Consider the following 22,121-nt stretch of genomic DNA (forward strand, 5'->3'; position numbering starts at 1 on the left):
ACAAGGCTTAATTACCTCATTCCCATGCTACTAAGTTGTGGCCACTCAATAGGATCTTGTTCCCATGCCTTACTAAGTCATGGCCACAACTTAATTATCTCATTGCCACACTTTACTAAGTCATGGCCATGACTTAATTATCTTGTTCCCATGCTTTACTAAGTCATGGCCAGGCATTATTATTATTACTTATATGCTATGTCACCAGCAGGACTCTGTACCATTACAATTTAACAGGTGTCAGAAAATCCTGATATATCGTGCATCACGAAAACTTCTTGAAGTATCGTTATATTACATTTTTACCATATCGTTCAGGTTAAAAACGGACAGTATTCTTGACTTCTACAATCTGGTAGTGCATAAAAAACACATCTGTGCTAACACAACTCACAAGCTGGATTAGCGTTACAGAAATAACACAGTTGTATGCTAGCAAAGAATATATCTTCAAAGTGGTTTGTCAGCTATTTTGTAGTTAGAACTCTTGAGTAATAAGTCTTTCAGTCCTTCTTCAGTCAGTTCACTACACAGTGAACACTTTGTAGTGAGCCGTGAGTGAACTTTTCCTGAAGGGTTGTGTTCTTGTGTAGTCGACACAAGGATGCAGATTGGAACGCAGCCCCGGAACTCCTCTACGTGTTCAGCCTTGCAGCGTTCAGCGCAGACTCACTCATAAACAGACAGTAAGAGAGAAATGAGGCGTATAAAACTCACGCTCTCTTTTCTTAATCTGTCCTGTGAGTGAGAACAATACTGAAGAAATAAAATAGTAAACTGGACGCGACGCTGCTGCTCGTTTTCGGCGTTAGCAGTGATGACTTTGGGGTAGAAACGCAAGTAACTTTTTAACGTAAATTGCGCAACTAGAGAGGAACCGGTTTGAACTCGCTTCATCCGGCAGCGGCGCTGTGACTCACAGTGCTGCCCTCCAGCGGACAACCGAGGAAACACAACTGTTCCAGTCATTTCTACAGGATTTCTATAAGATTCTAATATTAAATACAGAAAATAGGAATCATGTAAATGTAGAACTGGATTACTGGATTCTGTAGACAGGGGTGTCATTTTTAATTTTTTTATTATTTTTATTGTATTTGATCTTTAATATTACATTGAGAGAATATATATTGTAGAAAATAACAGTTGGGGTATTATACAGATCAGACAATTTGATACATTATTACAGAGAATTACATTCTCAGCACTGCAGTCACACTGATGTGGAGGTGTTGTGTTAGTGTTTGTTGCAGTGCTGCTGGAGTTTTTAAACACCTCAGTGTGGCTGCTGGACTGAATGCCAAAAACATCCAGCCAACAACATCCTGTGGGCAGTGTCCTGTGACCACTAATGAAGGACTAGAAGATGACCAACACAAACTGTGCAGCAACAGATGAGCTATCGTCTCTGACTTTACATCTACAAGGTGGACCAACAAAGTACGAGTGTCTAATAGAGTGGACAGTGAGTGGACACAGTGTTTAAAAACTCCAGCAGCACTGCTGTGTTTGATCCACTCAGATCAGTGCAACACACACTAACACACCACCACCACCACCACATCAGTGTCACTGCAGTGCTGAGAATGATCCACCACCCAAATAATACCTGCTCTGTGGGGGTCCTGTGGGGGTCCAGACCATTGAAGAACAGGGTAACAAAGTATGCAGAGAAACAGATGGACTACAGTCTGTAACTGTAGAACTACAAAGTGAAACTATATGATCAGTGGAGCTGATACAATGGACAGCGAGTGTTCAGCCAGTGTATAAAAATAAAATGAGACATTATCTTTACTTTAGGATTATCAAGAACACAATGTGAGGGTTATATTTTAAGTTTTATCCATGGATGTTCTTTATTCCTGTTTCATTAACACAATAAGACCGCAGCATGCATTCCCAAGTAATGTTTAAGAGGATGCTTCCTGTTTTAAAAATAAAATTATTTATGTTTTCAGCATGAGTCTTTTATAGCCTTTCATTTTGCTAATGTTTAATCAGGCCATAAATAATTCCAGGCACACACCAAACTGTATATTATGCACTAGAAAAGAGTACATTATTAATAACTGCGTGATTCAAACATCAACACAGACTCACACAGCAGTAATGAATGACGCTCATGTTTTGGACGCATCTTTATTCCTCTGTGATCAAGTTCAGGTAAAAAGACAAAAGTACAAAAGTTATAAAGCTACAGTTCAGTACAAAAGTGGGTATGAAGTTGCATTAAAGTGAGACCTGCAGTCATAGAAATAGATCTGTTTATGCTGCAGTGCATTTAATAAAGGAGGAGAGGAAGAGGCTACAGACACAGACCACATGAACAAAGGCATTTCAATATAAATCCCTCCACCCAGAAACAAGCCCCCTGTTAATAACCTAGCTAAATATATTAGAGGCTTATATAAAGGAATAACAGTGCAGTGAAAAACGTTAAGGCTTAATTAGGAGTTGCGCTGCTGAGATCGTCAGACTCTCCTGGGTGAACGCTGATGCAACTTTAACACAAGATTACAAGGCAACTTTATAATAAATGATATAATGTGAAAATTCAAGTGATGTGTGAAAATGCAGTATGTCACCCTAGTGCTATCAAACAAAAACATTTTTGTGGGGAAAACAAACAAAAACAAAAATAAGTTTACATTTTTGTAGGACAAAGAAAAATAAGAACTGGGTGCTAACTTGGCAAAAATACGCTTTTCTTTCATCAAATACAAGAGAATAATGTAGAAAAATAGAAATCTCTGAAAGCAATTTGACTTTTTGGTCCATATTGTGGATCAAAGAGACTGTAAAGCCTTTTAGAGAAGAGCAGAATGAACCTCGATCAAAGGGAGAGTTAAAATTAACAGCACAGTCACGATTCTCTGTTATGCTGGAACAGCTGGATCTGCGCAGGTTTTAGCCACATAGAGGTGGAAAATATTGGTCTAGAGAACTTAACTGGGGCTTTAAATACGTTCTAATATATTTCCAAACTGCTGCCACTTTCATTCCGAGCAGTCAACAGAAATTTGAATGAATTTGCTTCATTTACACTCACAAGCACATCCACATTGAAGTGTAATCTGGTTTAGCACCACATGGAGGAGCACATTTCAGAATAGTAAGGTTAACTAAAAGTAAAGTGTGGTGAATGATCAGACTAATCAGATCGAGACTGAGTTGCAATAAAAGATCCAGGTCAGATTCAACTGTCGCAGCCTTGAGAAACCGACCGGCCAATTTTGATTTATTTTTGTTACTCTGGTGTTTCTGACGCTTCACTTGTGACGTCCAGGTCCTCTTCGCTCTCCGCACCGCCGCGTGTCCCAGTGCCACGGCGAACGTTCAAGGAGAAATCCGCACCGCGCCTGGGGGGGACTAAATGAATCATAATGCTATTAATTCTGCTTCAAAACAACCACCAGAGGGTGACATTTATACAATAATTTACAGAAACCCATACCTGCGAGTGAAACAGCTCAGAAACCAGAGACTCTGACTTTTACCTCAAAAACTTGAGACTCTACTCAGACTCTTACCTCAAAACCTAGAGACTCTACTCAAGACTCTCATCTCAGATTTGAGAATTAACCAGGACTCGCACCTCAGACACTCTAGACTCGACCGGGACTCACACCTCAGTTGACGTTACAGTGTCAGTAGTCTTACCTGAGCTAAATGTTACAGTGTCAGTAGTCGTACCCAAGTTATGTAACGTGTGTTGTGTTGTACTGTGTTACGGTGCAGGTTTGAGGAGCAGTCATACCTGAGTTTGCTCTTCAGGGTAGTGACCTCGCGGTTCATTACACTGCTCGCCTCTGTGGCGTCCTCCAGCTCTCTTTGCAGCTTCCTGCGGGAGGCATTAGCACGCTGAGCTTCTTCCTCCGCCTCCTCCAGCTGACGCTTCAGCAGCTTCACACGAGTGTTCGCCTTCTCCATCTAAACACACAGATTATGCACAGTATTGTATTGTGTCATTAAGAAGAGCATGTCTCCATGTTGGTAGGTGAGCTGTAACTCTGTGCTCTGATAGAGCTCGTCTCATTACTGTTACTGCAGATACAGCCCTGCACATGGACAAACAACAAAACAGACCAGAATGACCACGAAAAACATGGATATGTGGATGCTTTAGATGCATCTGCAGAAAACACTAAAAGAGAAGATTAGCTAGATTGGTGGATCCATATAACCTGCACATCTCCAGAGCCCAGAACTATTAATTTACCTTAATAAATATGTTAATTTACCTCAATACACATTAATTTACCTCAATAAATGCATCAATTTACCTCAAATGCTCCTTAAACAACAAACCCCCTCAAACTTTCTCTTGGAGGTGTTTAATGAGCAGCTATCGAGCAGCACAGCAGAGCAGCTGCTGAACATGTCTCACTGGCTGATCTAACGCCACGTCCCAAACCACACACTTCTTTACTTCACCTACTGCACTAATTAGTGCACTTCTAATGGGATATGCACTATTTTCACACACTATTTAGTGAGCTAGTATGCGGTTTGGTGCGGGGCGCTAGTAACGCAGCGGGAAATCTCAGCCGTTTAGATTTCAGCTATCATTTGTTATCATTACAGCAACAAATCAAATAAAATCAAGAAATACACTCACATATATCAGTTATGCTTTGAAAATTAGATAAAAGTGTTATAAATTGTGTTTTACTGTCTTTGCTGGATCGGTTATGGCTTTATCTCATTACAATCAGCCACAGTGCTGCTGAATGAACTTGACATTGTCTACCAAAATGGCGGCAGCACAATTGTGATGTCATCAGTATACAAATACATTCAGCTTCTTCAGCTGCTTTATAAATATGAAGAGGAAACAGCTCCATCAGCAAAGAAGAACATGTTAAAAATGTTTGATTCTTGTTGGTCACTGTGTTTTCTATGTAAGTATAGGTAATAAGCATAAATGGTTATAGGTATGGGTACCAGGTTATAGTTAAGGCTGTAACTAATGCTGTAGGTGATGCAGGTCCATGTAGGTGAGTCTCACCTGGTCTTTGTACTGATCACTGTTGCGTCTCTCATCCTCCACCTGCAGCAGAACCTCTTTCAGCTTCTTCTCTGTACGCCGCATCACCTTTACTGACTGCTGCTTGTCCCTGATGCACATTAAGGCAAAAAGCACTGCTAATTAGACACTGACTGATTGTTTAAACAGGCAATACTGTCACACGTGCTAATTTCTCATTAGGTTGAATGAATAACTGGCTCTAAATAAAGGTATTGTAATATTAACTGTTCTACAGTTTCTCATCAGGTTGAATTAAGCTGGTTCCCCATGTAAAGCCAGCCTAAGAGTGAGTGTACAAAAGAACACGTTTGTGGGCAGAGCATGAATGGGGGTATTGATCCACCACTGAAGACTGAATGCAGGCTGCATGTGGAGATGCTTCACGTTCACTCACTTGCTCTCGTTGTCCAGCTGCTCCTCCAGCTGTGCGATTTTGGCCTCCAGGGCGGTGATACTGGACTTGTACTTGCTCTTGACAGATCCCTCCAGCTCCTGCAGTTTGGCCTTCAGCTCCTTGTTCTGGCGGTCCAGCTGTGAGCGCGCCCCCTCCAAACGCTGGCTGTTACTGCGCTCAGCTGCCAGTTCGGTGCTTGACTGCTCAGCCTGAAGGGTCAGACGCACAGTTAGTCCTCTGTTAAAGTTCTAGTAACACTGTTTTAGTTTGGACCTGTAAACAGCATGCAGAGTGTTCATAAGGAGTGATGTGTGAGTGAGCAGTGCGTATGCAGTTGTGTGTCCAGTGTGCATATGTAGATTTGTGTGCAATGAGCAGGTGCACGTGTAGGTTTGTGTGCAGGTGCGATGTAGGTTGGTGAGCAATGTGCAGATGTATGGACAGGTTTATGGGCAGGTCCGCGGGCAGGTTCGCGTGCAGGTGTTTGTGCAGTACCTGCAACGTGGCCTTCCTCAGTCGGTCGTTGAGTAGCTCGATGTTGGACTGCTCCTCGTCCACCTCCTCCTCCAGCTGAGCGATACGAGCCTCCAGCTTTCTCCTCTCTTCACTCAGCAGAGACCTGCAGCACACACACAGTTTTAAAGTGACACTTCACAGAGGTCACACTGTGCTAATGGGGAAGTATAATGTCTTCCCTCTCTGTTGAATATCTCAAGCTTAAAATTAGGGTGTGGGCAATACGATATTTTAATCGATATCGCAATAAATTATGTCACAATTCGCATTTCTGAGTGTATCATGGACATTGTCTTAAAGAACATTCACTAAATGTAATGAAAACATGTAAAGTGAATATAATTAGACCCATTTCACTCGATTTAGTGCAGTTTGTAAAACACTGAACAAAAATCATTATAGCTGTAGGTTTATAATCATCATGATAGTATTTTAGAGGTTCCGTTGTGTGTTTCAACTTACTAAATCTCAAAAACTAAATATTATATTCCATATCATGTATCATGAGACGGTCTTCAATCATCATGACATAATATTTTTGCCATATCGCCCAAACCTACTTCAAATTCAAAGAAGACAGAGGTAACAGGGTGAGTAACGGTTGCTAAGCAGTGATTGGAGGAGGGGAAAAAAAAAGGGGCAAAGACCGTAAGGATTATAATAGGCCGTAACACAATGACATTTGTTAATTCTTTTGCTGTGCCACTATTAAACCCCCCACCAAAAGTCAAATCTGCTTAGGTTGTCTCATAATTGCTTGTGGGGTCCTTCTAGCACAGCGGTCACAACCCAGATATTAAAAAGCCATTTCAACCAAAATCAATCCACTTTTGGAGCCACAACATTTCATATCCATTTGATTGAAGTATCGTTTTACCATCTTGGCTGTAAATATGTCTCAGTATGTGCTAATGTACTAGTATAGAAAAAAAAAAAAGATAAACAAAAACACAGCTTTACTTTAGCTCAGCTAAAGCTGCTTTTCCTCACATCTCTGGCAGGAAACATTTCCACAAAAGTAAAATAGTTTCTGGTAAAATGTTTCTCAATGTTCAACTTTGGAGCAGCAGTTACAGTATGGAGCCTCAGGCACCACATAAGGTGGAACGGGAAAATTAGAAGAAGCTGGCTAATGAGAAACTGACCTTTCAGTGTTTGACAGTTTCTCATTACGGATTAAACGTATTAGGAAATCAGCTGGAGTGATTTTAAATGCAAATAAGTCCACTCATTTCTAAATGATCATGTTTGTCTTAAATCTTTCACTTTGCCGTTTCGTTACCTCCTAGCTAGGCGACATTGTTGTCTGTGTCACAGTGGTGACCAGCTGTGTGCACTGATATTCAGGGTTAAAGGGTGAATTAGCAGTCATACACTAACTCAAGTGCTTTAGACCATTTTTAAGACTATTTATTGTTAAAACTGTGTTTGAACGATTAGCAGAGCTTTATTTTACTGCAAAGAAGGATTATTTTATTTTTACCTAAAAATCTAATTCTGCTGTGAAGCCGCAACAAAATAGTTAAGAGCCACATGTTCCCACCCCTGTGCTAGTAGCTTGGGCCCTGGGCACACGCCATTAACACCAACTGGATGAGTGAGAAGATTAACAAATTTTTTGCCAAACATTCACTTTAATGATTATTTCATCTTATCTTCTTGATTTGATTTGCTTCAAACCTGCATTGAGACAAAAATAATAAAGAAAATGCCTCCTAAAGCCCTCTAATTTAGGCCCAATCCCATTTCAGCCCTTGCCCCTACCACTCAGCTCTACCCCTCCATTTTGCGTGTTCACATCTAGCGGTAAGATGTCCCGATTCTTGTTAAGATAAACGGGGATAGGATAAAGTGTTAGGGCTACATGGCCCTCCAAACAGAGGTTTTTCAGAGACACACTCCAAACAGAGCGTTATGACAAAATAAGAAAAGTATTTTCTCTGTTAAACATTACAATAACCATAGTATTATCTTAGTTTAATGTCATTTCAGTGTATTATGGTCCTTTTCTTAATTACAAGCATAAAAATCTAGCAGCAGCTGATGTCTCAGTAGCTAGCTAGCTAAATTTCTCATTCCACCTGCAGCAGTTACATTCTGGCTCCTCATGAGTCAGAACTGCTGCTCCATTTAAGGTGGAACAGGAAGAATTAGGGGTGGGCAATAATAAATAATTGTTCTCTTTGAAGGCATATGATTCCCTAAATGTAACTGAAGCCCAGCAGTGAGGTTGCTGAACTTTACCCTCCTTTGCTATCACTGCAGACCGGCAGGGCTGCCTAGAGAGCACTACTAGTAGCCTCTTAATGAAAAAATGCCCTTTTTAATTTGAAGGTCCCATTTCGTAGGAAAGATTTCAACCACTACTCTTGTTCCAAGGGGCAAGGGGGCACTCGAAAACAAGGGGTAGGGCTAAAAATAAGAAATGGGATTGGGCCTTACTTTATCCTAAATTTATTTCACCCTCCCTGTCCTCTTACTGTACTGTTCGGTTGTTTAGTTCTGTTTAGTTGTCAGTCTGTGCTGAATGCCCAGTAAAGAGAGAGAGATCCTCACGTCTTGGAGTTGTGGCTGTTCAGCTCGTCTTGCAGTTCGTCTCTCTCCTGCTGGATCTGTTTCTTGGCGCGGTCAGCAGACGCCAGGTCCTACAGAGAGAGGGTCAGAACAGCAGTCAGCACACAGACCACAGAACCAGGAACGGAATTAGCTCACAAAGGCACACAGTTGAGATTAAGCAGATTACAGTAAAACGCATAAATAATCTGATATAATCTGTTGTAAATGTAGGTTTTCTGCCACAAAATGTAGTTTGAGCAACTTGAAGTGAAAGCCTGTTGTTCAGAACATTTTTTGTCCAATCAGTGTGTGGGCGGAGCTAACTATAGATAGATTAGGTTTACAGACTGATGGGCTGCACTGAGAGGAGAAATTTGGGAGCTACAGCATCAGCACACAAACAAGACCAAGACATACTTGAAAACAGAAAATGCAGACAGAGAAATAAACTGAGACAAAAAGAGACAGAGAGAGACTGAGAGAGACTGAGAGAGACTGAGAGATGTAGACAGACAGACAGACAGACAGAGAGAGAGCGAGAGGTGGAGAACGAGAGGGAGACAGATGTATACAGACCGAGACAGAAGGAGACCAATATATAGAGAAAGAGAGGGAGACTGAGAAAGCGCTCAATCAGAGTGTGTGGGCGGAGCTAACTATATATATATATATATATATGTATATATATATATATATATATATATATATATATATATATATATATATATATATATATATATATATATGTATATGACACACACAGTTTAGTTTAGGCTAAACAATATAAACGAAAACGCGGACTTAATCTGCTCTGCTTTAAGTTTTAACCGCTTTCCTCCCATCTCCACCAGAAAACTTTTCCTCAAAAGTTGAATAGTTTCTTGTAAAATGTCTCTCAGCTTTCGGTTGTTTTACGAGGCTGAAGTCGCTTCTCATTCTCCAGCTTCTTGCTGAACTTTCCAGTTCCACCTTAAATTCTGACTGAGACGCCGAATGTAATTGCGGCACCATTTAAGGTGGACCGGGAAACGACTTCATCTTCGCAACTTTTTAGTGTTTGACAGTCTCTCGTTGCAGATTGAACGTATCACGAAACCAACTGCGCTGCTTATAAATGCGAAGTCCATTCATCTCCAAATGTTCGTCTGTCTTTCTCTTTTCCTTTTCGTTCGCGACTAGCCAGGCGAAACCTCGTTGCTACGTGACCTGCAGTCTTTCGCGTTGTCATCCATTACCACTAGACCTTATTTCACCGTAACTGCGCATTTTATCGCAGATGAGTGGCAGCAGCGTCTCATGTGCTCCAAACCAGAGCAGTGAATGAGAGCCTTCCAGTTCACTTGCCACATCACTTCCATTTGATTTATTAATAAAAGATATTGAACGTAAATGCATTATGGGTCATTACAAATGCTTTGTTTTAAAACTACCAAGTCCTCAGACAGTAAGAAAATAGAAATCATGTGTAGAAAAAAAAGATGACCTCGTGCAGCTGTATGTTTTCAGCCTCCAGACTCTTCAGTTTGCGTTCGTTCTCCTTTGCCTCACTCAGCATCGCGTCCCGCGACACATGCGCTTCATCCAGCTCACGCAGCTGCTCCTTCAGCTGAGCCTGCACACGCAGAGAGAGAGAGAGAGAGAGAGAGAGAGAGAGATATGAGATGGGACCTGAACTCCTGCTGTGCTGATCCTCTCTGTACAGACGTATGTGTGTCTGTGTACCTGTAGTTTTTTGAGCTGTCTCAGCGCTTCATCTCTGGCTTTGTTAGCAAGCTCGATCTGAGCTCCCAGGTCAGACAGGTCCATCTCCAGCTTCTTCCTCACCGACACGGCCTGAGAGCGCTGCTTCTTTTCATCCTCCAGTTCCGCCTCCATCTCACGCACCTGACACGCACAGTCACACAAGTGAGTGCAGCTTCAGATCACAGGGAGGGCGACAGTCAGTCTCACAGCTCTAATTAGGGTTAATTCGAGTCTAACGGGTTCTCTTATTGCAGGCTGACTCACTAGCATCTTTGTTTAAACCATTCAGGTTTCACTGCTGATCAAGCCTGGGCAATAAAACAATAAGTAAAATTTTTCACATTTGAGGTAATTTAAATAAAATGACTCTTTCTGTTCCTTAATCCAGTAAAGGGGCTGAAGCTATTTCAGGACACTAGGTGGTGTTGTGTGCCTCCTGTAGACAGGGAGGGAGAAGTCTAGCCATTCACTCACAACAGCACAAACCAGAGCTGTGTCCAAACCCTCCCTATTCACTATTTAGTGCACTACTTTACATAGAACCAATGCTTTTACTACAGAACCCTTGAAGAACCATCTTTAAGAGTGCATTTTTTATCCTAGCATTAGCCATGCTCGATAAACAAAGTTATCTAGTGTTATCTTTTTCTTTTTTTAGTTAAAAGAGTTAGACATCATTAGCTTTCAGCTCTACCGCCGTCAAGTTCAAGCCAAATATGCACGCGAAAATTAAGTATTATTAAACACACCAATATTACTGATATCAAATTATATAAAGAACAGTGATAAGATTATTAGCCATAATCGCTCAGTCTCTCACCTGTTTGACTAGCTGCTTCCTCTTCTCCTCACCCTGTTCATCTCTGCCCTGAAGATCACGGTCAAACTGAGCTTTAAGGGCCTGCAGGTTGACTTCCAGACGCAGTTTGGCATCTTCAGTGAGCTGCAGCTCATCCTCCAACTCCTCCAGCTGTGTCTTCATCTCTTCCACCTGCTGCTCCAGCGCACGCTTAGCACGCTCCAGCTCATGAACCTGCACCAGAAGAAACACACAATTCCTCATTCCATCTGATCTGTTTGGTCTCCATGATGACTTCAGTACAGACTGAATTTAGGACAGTAGCTGTTACAGAATAACAGTTCCTAACTTCATAATCTCATCATTAACTCCAGATAAGAAAACAGTATTACACAAACATCCTAACTAGACTAAACCTCCTAAATACTGTCCTAACTTTAGGATAAACCCCAACAGTGTCCTAACTTCTGTTTAAGCATCCGTTTCTATCATTTTTAGGCAGCTATGTCAGGCAGCATAGTTCACTACTAGTATAATGATGCTACATTTATTTATACTGTAAAACGCTGCTTTCACTGTGAGATGTTTTTCTTTTCTAACTCTGTTTTAAAAATCTCAGACAACGCAGACTCGATCTCCAACGCCCCCTCTTATTACCTTTGTGTGTTAATGTTGATGATAAAATATCACAGTGATGGTGGTGAATAATGAGGAGAGAGAGCAGAACGTGTGTGTTTATTAGGAGGAATAACGTTAGCGTGCGGGACTATTAGTAACATCAGATGTAACTTGCAGTTTTAACATTATTTTGATTGTGTGTTTACATTTCAGCCATGCATGGATGGTTGGTTATGGACTTCGATCGACTAGTTTAGGATTCCCTAACTTAAGATTCTGTGAGATAAGATTAAAATTCTAAAATCAAGATCAGATTTGCTTGTAATACGAACTTGTGAAAGATCTGATCTTGAGCTTGTCAGACATTAACTTAGGACAACAGATAGGAGGTTTGCGCAATACAGCCACAGTTCTCCTTTTTCCTCCATTACTGTGAAGGAGTTAACTTGTTGAAAAAGGGTGGGGGGCAGTAAATTTAATGGAATGAACTAACATATACATAGACACAAACATGGAATCACAGCAGACTGTCGCTGTAACAGTTAGCGTGTAGGACATGAACATAACTAAACTTGACAAACAGCAAAATTACACTTGGACAAACAGCAGTTGAACTCTGCTATCATTCACTTTAGCATCAAAAGATTATAGTTTATTGCAATCGGCATGTATAGACAACTGTAAAATGATCACACATCGTTACCCATACTAGCAGAAAGTACTCCGTCCTCAATGCAATTAATAATATCAACATTCCATTAGAATACATAAAAAGTTATATAGAATACATATGGACGAGGCAGATGGTAAAAAACTTTTCACACCGTTTCTTGCTGTTACTGGTTGCCAGTTGTCTTCCTGTAACTGTTCTGTTAATATACATACATCATCTAAACCGCTTATCCTTCTGGGTCGCGGTGGGGTGCTGGAGCCTATCCCAGCTGTCATTGGGCGGAAGGCAGGATACACCCTGGACAGGTCGCCAGTCCATCGCAGGGCAGACAGACATACACAATCACACACACACTCACACCTAGGGGCAATTTAGCATGTCCAATTCGCTTAACTGCATGTTTTTGGACTGTGGGAGGAAACCGGAGTACCCGGAGGAAACCCACACAGACACGGGGAGAACAGGCAAACTCCACACAGAAACGACCCTGGTCGCCCGGCTGGGAATCGAACCCAGGCCATTCTCGCTGTGAGGCAACAGCGCTACCCACTGCGCCACCGTGCTGCCCCGTTCTGTTAATATGTTTCATGAAAAATTTATTTAACTAAAATCAAGCTCTAAAAATCTCAAACAGCTAAAAAACTCTAATTATCTTACCGCCTGCTTCAGTTCACTGCTGCCCCCATAACGCCACCCAAAAGAACTTAAATGTTAATTGTTATTCATTTCAGCAACAATAACACACTGTCTACTCCGTCTACTCAGGCTTTAGCAGAGCTCAGTGACACAGATTAATAACTGATCACATTGACTGATCAGTCTACTCAGGCTTTAGCAGGGACCTTGGTGTTTAAAGAAGCAGTTATTCTCGTTAGAATTTGTGTAGTGAGCATGTTTGCTAATGCCATGCACCAATTTTAAAATAGTTAATTGATTGTGGCTTTGTCTTTATTTAGTGGGTAAGTATTTTAAAAGTATTCTCCTAAAAATGTAAAAAGTTACTGTATTATAAATACTGCCTTTACTAAATGTAAGTATCTGTATTCAGTCCAAGTTAATGTGTGTATTCTGAATATGTATTCCCAATACTTCTTTACTTCATTGCCTACATTAACAACGTAATTTCATCTGAAATCTTTATTTTCATTTAGCATGTACAACAATAGGAAACAGTAACTCAGAGTTTGGAGAGTTATACGTACGCTCTTGCCGACATCGTCCTTAGATGAGACTAGGTCCTCCATCTCTGTTTTGAGTAGCTTATTGGCGCGGTCCAGTTCATTACGCTGATCAGTCATGGCCTCCAGGTCACGGGCCAGAGACAGAGCCTTTGTCTCTTTTTCCCGGGCTTCGGCCTCCGCTCGGTCGCGTTCCTCAGCGTAACGCGCTGACACGCTCTTCTCCTCTGCCAGCATCTACACACAGTTACAGGACAGCAGCACTGCTTTCACATGGACTGACTGTACAAACATGTTCGCATCCTATTTCTCCCATTATATCAAAAACATGACTGCAAAACACTAGAGGGTGCTAGAGAGAGTCATCAATGAGGGTGAGAGGAACTAAACAGCTAAAAACTGTAAATGTTTCTAGCCATTTGTGCGTGAACTTCCTTTAATTTTGGAGAAAAAAAAAATGTAATACACCGCATTAAGTATCTCCTCATCCTCTTTCATTTGCTTTTTCACACCTTGGTTTTCTGCAGTTCTTGCCGTTGCTGTCCATCTTCACATAATTCACATATTAAAAGCAGAACCACACAGTCACGCTGAATTTGATAATCTCAACAGTGACGTTATCTTCTTATTGGAATTTCCATTCCACCTTAAAAAGTGCAGCAGTTCCGAGTCGGCGCCTGAACAGGCGTGAGTTTATTCATTAGCTCACAGTAACCGGCCCACCAGGACCGCCCAACTCTTCCGATTACCCACTCCGGCACTGATGCTAACATTACTGCTACTGAATTCACCGTGTTCACTCACATCATGAACGTACTTAAGACACTGTTATAAAGTTCTATAACTGGAGTTCAGAAGTGATCAAAAATATAACAGCAGTGCTTAAATACTGTATGCTGTTCTGTGTTAAGTAAACGAGCACATTTATGAATAGAACAATGATTATGTTTGCACAAACTACGATTTATACATAAGCTCCATAGGAACCCATTAATTTTGGAGTTGCTCAGGAGCGCCTTCTACTGTCTGACGAACCTTGAAGACATTACAAAGTGGCAGTTCTCCTAACCAGAAATTTCACCAAAACCTTGTTTTTCATACCTGGTCAAATTTCTTCTGCTTCCTCTCAAGCTCCTGGGTGGTCTGTCTCAGGTGGTCCTGTCCCACCAGCACGTCGTCCAGCTCTCGCTGCAGGCGGACCTTCGTCTTCTCCAGCTTATCATAAGCAGAGGTCTTCTCCTCCAGCCGCTGGTTCAGGGCTTCCAGTTCGCGCTGCAGCTTCTTCTTTCCCTCCTCAGAACTCTCCAGAGACTGAGCCTCGGCCTCTATCTTCTTCTTCAGCTCCGCCAACTGAGGAGGAGATCAGAGGGATCAGAGATGAAAACCAAATAAACAAACAGCAACCATTACAAACAAAAACTGTTCTAAACCAAAAAAAGCTACTCTAAACTAAAAACGTTAAACAAAAAGCTAATTACAAAAATTGTAAACGTAAAAAAACTATACTCATACTCAAAGAAAGCTATTCTACACTACTCTACTAGTACTAAAAAAATACTCCAAACAAAAGAGACTGTTGTAAAAGCCACGATACACAAAAAAGCTGATCTAAAAGCTACTCACAAAAAACTTATTCCAAACAAAAGTACAAGGAAAAAGCTATAAAACTAACCTCAAAAAGCTACTGTAAAATTCTGTTTCAAAAAACTATTCCGAACATTCAAATAACAGATAAATAAAAATAGAAAAATATTCCATGACATTATGCTTTGTTGCAAATGCTGGGAAATGCAAATTAAATATTTTCTGTTTAAGTGAAAATTCTGGTTTAACGTATAAGAGAGTCCTACAGTTCAACATTCAACAGGTTGAAAATCTGTTTATATACTTCAATTAGTATGTAACTTAGTACACTAACTACAGAGAATTGTGATTGATACTCAGGTTTAAAGTGCGCCCTCTGCTGGTGTGGGTCTGACCTGCGCCTGAGTGGAGCTGAGCTGTTTCTCAATGCTCTTCTTGCTCTCTTCCTCCTCCTCCAGCTGCTCCTTCAGGCGGTTCTGCTCCTCCTCCAGCTGCCGCAGACGCGTGTTCAGAGCCAGTTTCTGACGAGTTTCCTCCTGCAGTGAACCCTGAACAACACACACACACCGTTAATCTAAGAGAGAGAGAAAGCACTGATCACACCGGCCATTTTTACTATATTAGCCATGGTTATTTATTTATTTTTTAGGACAGTTTTAAACCTTTTTTTTAAATTATTTACAGATAATTACAGATAATTATTACAGAACTGTATGCACCTTTGTACTAGAGTGCGTGTAAGTTCTGTTCAGAAAATATTGGTTAATGTCAGAATCATCATGAAAACTGCATAAGTGGGTTTTAAGAAGAAATTTCTTCTTAAGAATGGTTGGTGAACAAGGCCTAGTGGTCCTACATAGAGCCATAAATAAGCAAAGAATTGCATGATTACATGGTTCTTTGCATGGTGAAATGGTTCTTCAGATTGATGGAGAATGTGTTGTATATAGTTTTATTCAGATCCTTTTTGGAAATAGCTCTATGTACAAAGAACCATTTAAGCATTAAATGTTTCATACAGATCTCATGATTCTAAATGGTACCATTGCCTTTATTAAAGAACCCTTGAGCCATCTTTAAGTGTGTTCGTTGTCAACTTGAGTTCTGTACTTTTACTGGATTCAGTGATTAACAAACTGTTGGTGGGGGGGGGGGTCAAATTTGTAAGTAGTTCTGCAGTTTGTCTCATCCCAACTAGATGGGAGTAATTCTCTTTACAGAAACAGCTGCTTAGCATAATTTTTTTATACACATCTGTCACACATACAGCTCTGATCAGTGCCATCTCTAATTATTAACATTATTATTATTAATAATAATAATAATATATCTACTACTACTACTACTACTACTACTACTATAGGTGTAGGTGAATTACCTGTGTGTCCTGCAGTTGAGACTCGACGGAGGAGTAGTCTTTTGCTGCTTTGATGGATTTACTCTCCACCTCAGAGAGAGTGCTGCTCAAACTATCCATCTCAGACTGAACACGCAGAGAGAAACAAACAAAAACATAAGAACAGGCTGAAAGACTGAAAAGCTTTAAGCTTTAAAAAGCTTTTTTTTTCTCCCCCAACTACCAATGACTCAATTCAAGAGAACAATGTAATTTAACCCTAATGTGTTGACAGCAGGCCTGAGTGAGTAGTTTAAGCATCATTGAGTTACTTGTCAATCATTTGCGATATCCATTAGCATCGCCCCAGCAGTACAGTAACAGTCATGTTGTGGGCTGGATTTCTTTCTTTAGGGGAGTAAAATATTTGTTGCACAGTTTAAGCACGATGTTATGTAGAGGCTAGTTTAAGCAAAGTACCTCCAGACAAGTATTAACAGTTTAGTTGTTTAAGAGAGAGGAAAAAAACGGTATCGGCAAGTTGCGGCCTCAGCACACCCACACTCACACCCACAACGTAAAAATCAAACCCATCCTTAAATTTCTTTGATTTGAAACAAATTTATGGATTATTTTGAATATAAGTAGAATCTGTGGTTGTTTTTAATTTGTCTAGCACCCCAAATAGAGCACAAGAGTTTAGAAAAAACGCTTTATCATTATTTCTTTTATCACTATTGTTCATTTTTAAATTTCATTTTGTTATGCTTTTGAAATAAGTTGCTTTCAAATCTGCTTTCAATGGGACAAATCTGAGCTGACCAATAAACACTTAACATTAAAATACAATGTGCTAAAAGTATAACAGGATGTGCCATAAAATCCAGTTTCCACAACAAAGAAGAACTGGTTATCAATAACTTTCACTGTATGTTAATTATTCTCTGCACTTTGGCTGGAAGTTATTAGGATGTAGAATTATTCGGATCACAGCTGGTTTGGGGTTCTCAGAGAGGCCATGTTGGGGTTCTACTGATCCAGGAACAGTGAAGTGTGCTGGTTAACCCTCGTACCTGCATCTTGGCAACTTTATCGCTGAGCTCCTTCTTCTGGCGCTCGCTCTCGGCATGTTTCAGCTGCAGCTCCTGGAGCTGAGCCTCCGCCTTCTTCCTGCGGTGCTCCGAGTCATTCTTACTCTGAGTGAGCGACTGCAGCTCGATCTGTAGCTCGCTGCGCTCGCTCTCCAGAGCCTGCTTAGCCTTCTCCACCGACGCCTTGTTCTGCAGGACAGACAGACGGACGGGCAGCAATGTTACAACCCAAACAACCCAACAGTGCAGGAAGGATGACAGGAAACTCACTGACCTATAGTCCACATACAGAAGTGACAGTGAATGTCCTTCAAGCCCAACTACATCTCATGAATAAATGCATGAATAAATGGTTCTTTGCATCATGAAAGTGTTCTCCAGATTGATGGAGAATGTGCTGTAGATGCTTCTATATAGAACCTTTTCGAAAAAGGTTCTATGTAACACCCAAAATGGTTCTTCTATTGTTACAAGCTTGACAGCATAACAATAGAAGAACCCTTCTGGGTGCTATATAGAATCTCTTTGAAAAGTGTTCTATGTAGAACCATCTACAACACATTCTGAAGAACACCTTCATGATGCCAAAAACATTTAATCGTGCAAAAGGTTCTTTAAGTGTTCATGGTTCTGAATAGAACCGTTTTCTTTACTAAGAAACATCTTCAAGAGTGTAGGAGAACAATTTTTTGGTTCCCCAAAGAACCTTTCGATGAGTGTTTGTTTAATAAAGAACCCTTTCCCAAGTTCAAAAAAAGCCTCCACATAATGAAAGGTTCTAGGAAGAAACTAAACTGGTCAAGACACTTTTGTGGAGATTCTTTATACCTTTGAAAGGTTCTTCTCACTCATGTCATTTATTCTAGCTAACTAAAAAGGGTATTATATGTTAACACTTTGTGGCATAATGGTGTGCTCTTATTATTATTATTAAATCTCAATTTTGAATAGAAATTTAGAAATCATTGCAGAAATAAAACGTCATCAAAACTCCATCCTCACCACTAGAGGGTGCTGTAGTGTTAGCACACCTGTGGACTACAAATCTGGCTAAATTGAGCTCTTATTACATTTTTGTAAATAGTGGCGCTGAATAAAGAGCTTGTATGCTATGCTTTACCCTCTTGGCCTGTTCCAGCTGCTCGTTGAGCTCCTCGAAGGCCTGCGTGTGTTTCTGCCTCACTTCAGCCAGGAGCTGCTCGTGAGTCTGAGCTTCCTCCTCCAGAGTCTTCCTCAGATGAGCCACCTCAGTCTCCCTCTTCGCTCTGCACAAAGAGAATGACACCTTTAGCAGCTGCCATTCACTTTCTGTTCCAAATCTGCCCTGAAAACTGAACGCTATTACCACTCAAGTTAAAACTGAAAACCGCTCAAAGCAGATGGGATGTGATGTCAGTGATGCTATTAAAAACATACTTTAAAACTTAATTACAATAAAAGGTCAATTTGTGGATTAAAATACAAAAATGATGTGAGATGCACACACTATGAGAGTTCTTCATATAAAGCGAGCGTATTATAATCAGCACCTACAGAAGAGGTGATTTTGGGGAATTGGACGTTTTCGCTATACACTGGTTATGCAGTAGAATATACGTGCCACTGTCAGGGTTGGCAGGTGCACAGTTTTCTCACCTAAGTGGGCCAGTTAGAAAATGCAGTAATTAGAGAAAATCATAAAAACTTAAAGTTTCAGCTTTTGGTGAGCAGGTTTTAAGCAAACATTGGGCTGGAGATTTTATAATATAAATATAATATAAAATGAATGAATGAATGAATGAATAAATAAATAAATAAATAAATAAATAAATAAATAAAGTGGACTACCTTAAAAAAGAAAAAAAAGTTAAGCAGTGACAAATGTTTCAATAAAACTAAAAACTGAAGAGTAAAACCATTAAAATTCATGTTTTCAATATTTAATAAAATAAAAGGCCTGGCCACACTGCCAGCTGTGTCTCCATGAATGAGAATTGATAAACTAACTTTTCCCTCACCAACCCCCCCACCCCACCGCCAGTGTTCAGGCTGAATACCCAACCGAGCCTTTTTTTTACTAGACGACTGATTACAGTAGTGCAATATCTCCTCTGTTAACGATTTTATTAAAAAAATGAATAATTTTTATTTATAGAGCTCCTTCAAATATTAATCATGGCTGCTCTTTAGTCCTTCAGCTGTAGTAGCACACATCCTCATCATGGTGGCGTACCTGAGCTCTTGCTGAGTGGCGGTTGAGTCCAGTGTGTCCTCCAGCTCGGTCTTCAGGGCCTCCAGCTCCTCGCTAAGGTCTCGTTTTTGTTTATCAGCTTTAGCTCGAGCGGCTTTCTCGATCTCCAGGTCCTCCTGCAGCTCAGCTACCTGCGCCTCTAGCTCGCGGACGCTCTTCTGAGCTGCGTTTTTCAGTGCACTCTCCTGCTCCACCCTGCAGGGGGCGACAGAGGAGATGAAAATTAGCAATTTGGCCACATCAGGCACTTTCACAACATAAAATAATGCTGATTAGTGTGTTCTGTTAAACAATGTAATATGAAAAGAGAGGAAACAAACAAGAAAAGCTCTGCAAACACTGACCACCAGCTTCTTTCTGTGCTGACTTTCTCTTCTGAACGTCATTTACATGCAACAACTAACTACACGCTTATAGATGGTTCTAGAAGGGTTCTATATAAAACACCTTCTTCAATCTGATGAACCATTTTACCATGCAGATACCATTTAAGCACGAAATGGTTTTACTGTCATGTTAGTGGTTAACTTGCTAGGTAGCTAACTAATGTGCTAACAGCCAACACTAGCATACCACTAGTCAATATTAGCTAGCATTTACTGAAATCTTAATATTAATCAGTGATCTTAGTATAATTTTACTTAGAACTGTTTGAGACAACTGTGTTATGCAGCTAACACAGACTAAATGTGCAGTTAACACAAGCTAATTGGAAGCTTCCATTATTACTTTATCGTGGTAATCTGATCTCAAAATATGACGTAAGAGAGACAATTAGCGTTGCAGATCTTCTAACGCATATCAAAAAAATCTGAAATGGTTCAAAGGTTGTTGCTCACTCTGACTGGACAGAAGCTCAAAGTTCTACGTTCTGAATTGTTGCTGTGGTCAGAGTGTGCGGCTGTATTTACTGTCTCGCTGCTCCACTGCTTTCAGAAACAGAATGGGTTGCCAGCTATTCAGAACTAGGATCAATATGCGTTCATAAGACGATTTGTTTTCGTTTTCAAACCTTTTTCTGCCAGAAAACAAAAGCTTCAAAAAGAGGGAAAAAAAGGTTGCTATCATGAGGCTGTTTACGTTGCCATAGCTATGCTACTGTCCATCACTGAGCGATCTGAAACGGCCATACCCCCCAATTTCCTGCGGTGCGGGACTAATTTTCAGCGTTGTGTGCAAGAGCAAGATGAAGCTTGCTGAAGAGAAATCCTGAATATTATTGAACAGTCTACATAAAGTAGAACGATCACTAAATCATATATATAAAAACAATAAAAAAAATTACAAAAACAGTAAAAATGAAAAGTCATTCTAAAGAGCTGTGAAGCAGCCGATCACGTGAACAACACGCAGATTCTCGTAGCTCACAGAGATGGTCTGACAGCCACAGCTGCCCAGACACCAAAAATAAAACACCAAAAATAACTGCTCTATGGTTTAATTCCTGCTCTGTGTTTACTGGGTATAAATGGCATTTGGTGAAGTTACTCACTCTGAACCTGATGACCGTGACTGTTGTGTTATTTCAGTAGAGAATAATGTGTTCGTAAATGGACTGTATCAGACACTGGACGTCAGTTTGCCTTAACAGAACTGACAACCTCGGTGATTCCGATTTTCTGCAGGGGTAGGATTTAAAAAAGAGCTGCAGAGTGCAGAGCTCTACGGTCCTGAACAGGTGACATTTTCTCCATTTGAATTATTGGTCACTCCACCTGGCCAGTGCAGCCTGTAGCTCCTCCTCTTTCTTGGCCAGTTGGGCGCGGAGCTCAGCGACTTGGGCCTGTAGCTCAGCGATCTGATCATGGAGCTCTGTGGAGTCACTCTCCAACTTTCTCCGGTTCTTCTCTAGTTCCTGCCTGGACTTCTCCTCACGTCGCAAACGATCTGGGAGATGAGAGATACACCAGGCATTCACTTGTTTAGCAACACCTACCTTGGGCTTTCACCAACTGGCTATTTTATTAGAAACACCCCTTGTGCTTTCACTCACTGGCCACTTCATTAGAAACACCTACTTTGTGCTCTTAGTCATGGGCCACTAGAGAATTTCCCCATTGTGGGACTAATAAATGATTATCTTATTAGAAACACCCACTAACTGGCCAGTTATACCATTTAGGTGCAAAAGTATAGTCAGTTCTGAATGAAATTACAATTATACATACTATATAAGGGTGATATTTCTAGTTAGGCTAACACAGCAACTGTTTTCTAATCCCAAAATCTTAAAGAAATATTTGTTCATTTTTAAGAAAATGTAACTTTCATCACAAATATTTCGTTGGAACAGATTCTGATGAACATGTGTCATAGGCACTAGGATGCCCACTTGTGTGTATTTGTGGGCCTCTGGAAAAGACAGCCAATA

The 22,121-nt window shown here is 40.7% G+C and overlaps 1 protein-coding gene across 1 annotated transcript in view; it reads right to left on the reverse strand.

Annotated features, from left to right (window-relative positions):
- Window positions 1-2,123: 2,123 nt before the first annotated feature.
- Window positions 2,124-22,121, reverse strand: part of myh9a (myosin, heavy chain 9a, non-muscle) — a 52,830-nt gene continuing 32,832 nt past the window's right edge. Inside the window, exons 25-41 of the mRNA XM_036570621.1 lie at window positions 21,466-21,637; window positions 19,733-19,945; window positions 18,641-18,785; window positions 17,503-17,709; window positions 16,472-16,576; window positions 15,489-15,641; window positions 14,611-14,859; window positions 13,534-13,746; window positions 11,062-11,274; window positions 10,221-10,382; window positions 9,982-10,110; window positions 8,499-8,587; window positions 5,922-6,045; window positions 5,427-5,635; window positions 5,012-5,120; window positions 3,761-3,933; window positions 2,124-3,362 (exon numbers count right to left, since the gene is read on the reverse strand). Coding sequence (XP_036426514.1) covers window positions 3,251-3,362; window positions 3,761-3,933; window positions 5,012-5,120; window positions 5,427-5,635; window positions 5,922-6,045; window positions 8,499-8,587; window positions 9,982-10,110; window positions 10,221-10,382; window positions 11,062-11,274; window positions 13,534-13,746; window positions 14,611-14,859; window positions 15,489-15,641; window positions 16,472-16,576; window positions 17,503-17,709; window positions 18,641-18,785; window positions 19,733-19,945; window positions 21,466-21,637 — 2,777 coding nt within the window. The 3' untranslated portion in view covers window positions 2,124-3,250. The remainder of the gene's footprint in view (window positions 3,363-3,760; window positions 3,934-5,011; window positions 5,121-5,426; window positions 5,636-5,921; window positions 6,046-8,498; window positions 8,588-9,981; window positions 10,111-10,220; window positions 10,383-11,061; window positions 11,275-13,533; window positions 13,747-14,610; window positions 14,860-15,488; window positions 15,642-16,471; window positions 16,577-17,502; window positions 17,710-18,640; window positions 18,786-19,732; window positions 19,946-21,465; window positions 21,638-22,121) is intronic.

Source organism: Colossoma macropomum, unplaced genomic scaffold (genome assembly GCF_904425465.1).
Source record: "Colossoma macropomum unplaced genomic scaffold, Colossoma_macropomum, whole genome shotgun sequence".
NCBI classification, from domain to species: domain Eukaryota; kingdom Metazoa; phylum Chordata; class Actinopteri; order Characiformes; family Serrasalmidae; genus Colossoma; species Colossoma macropomum.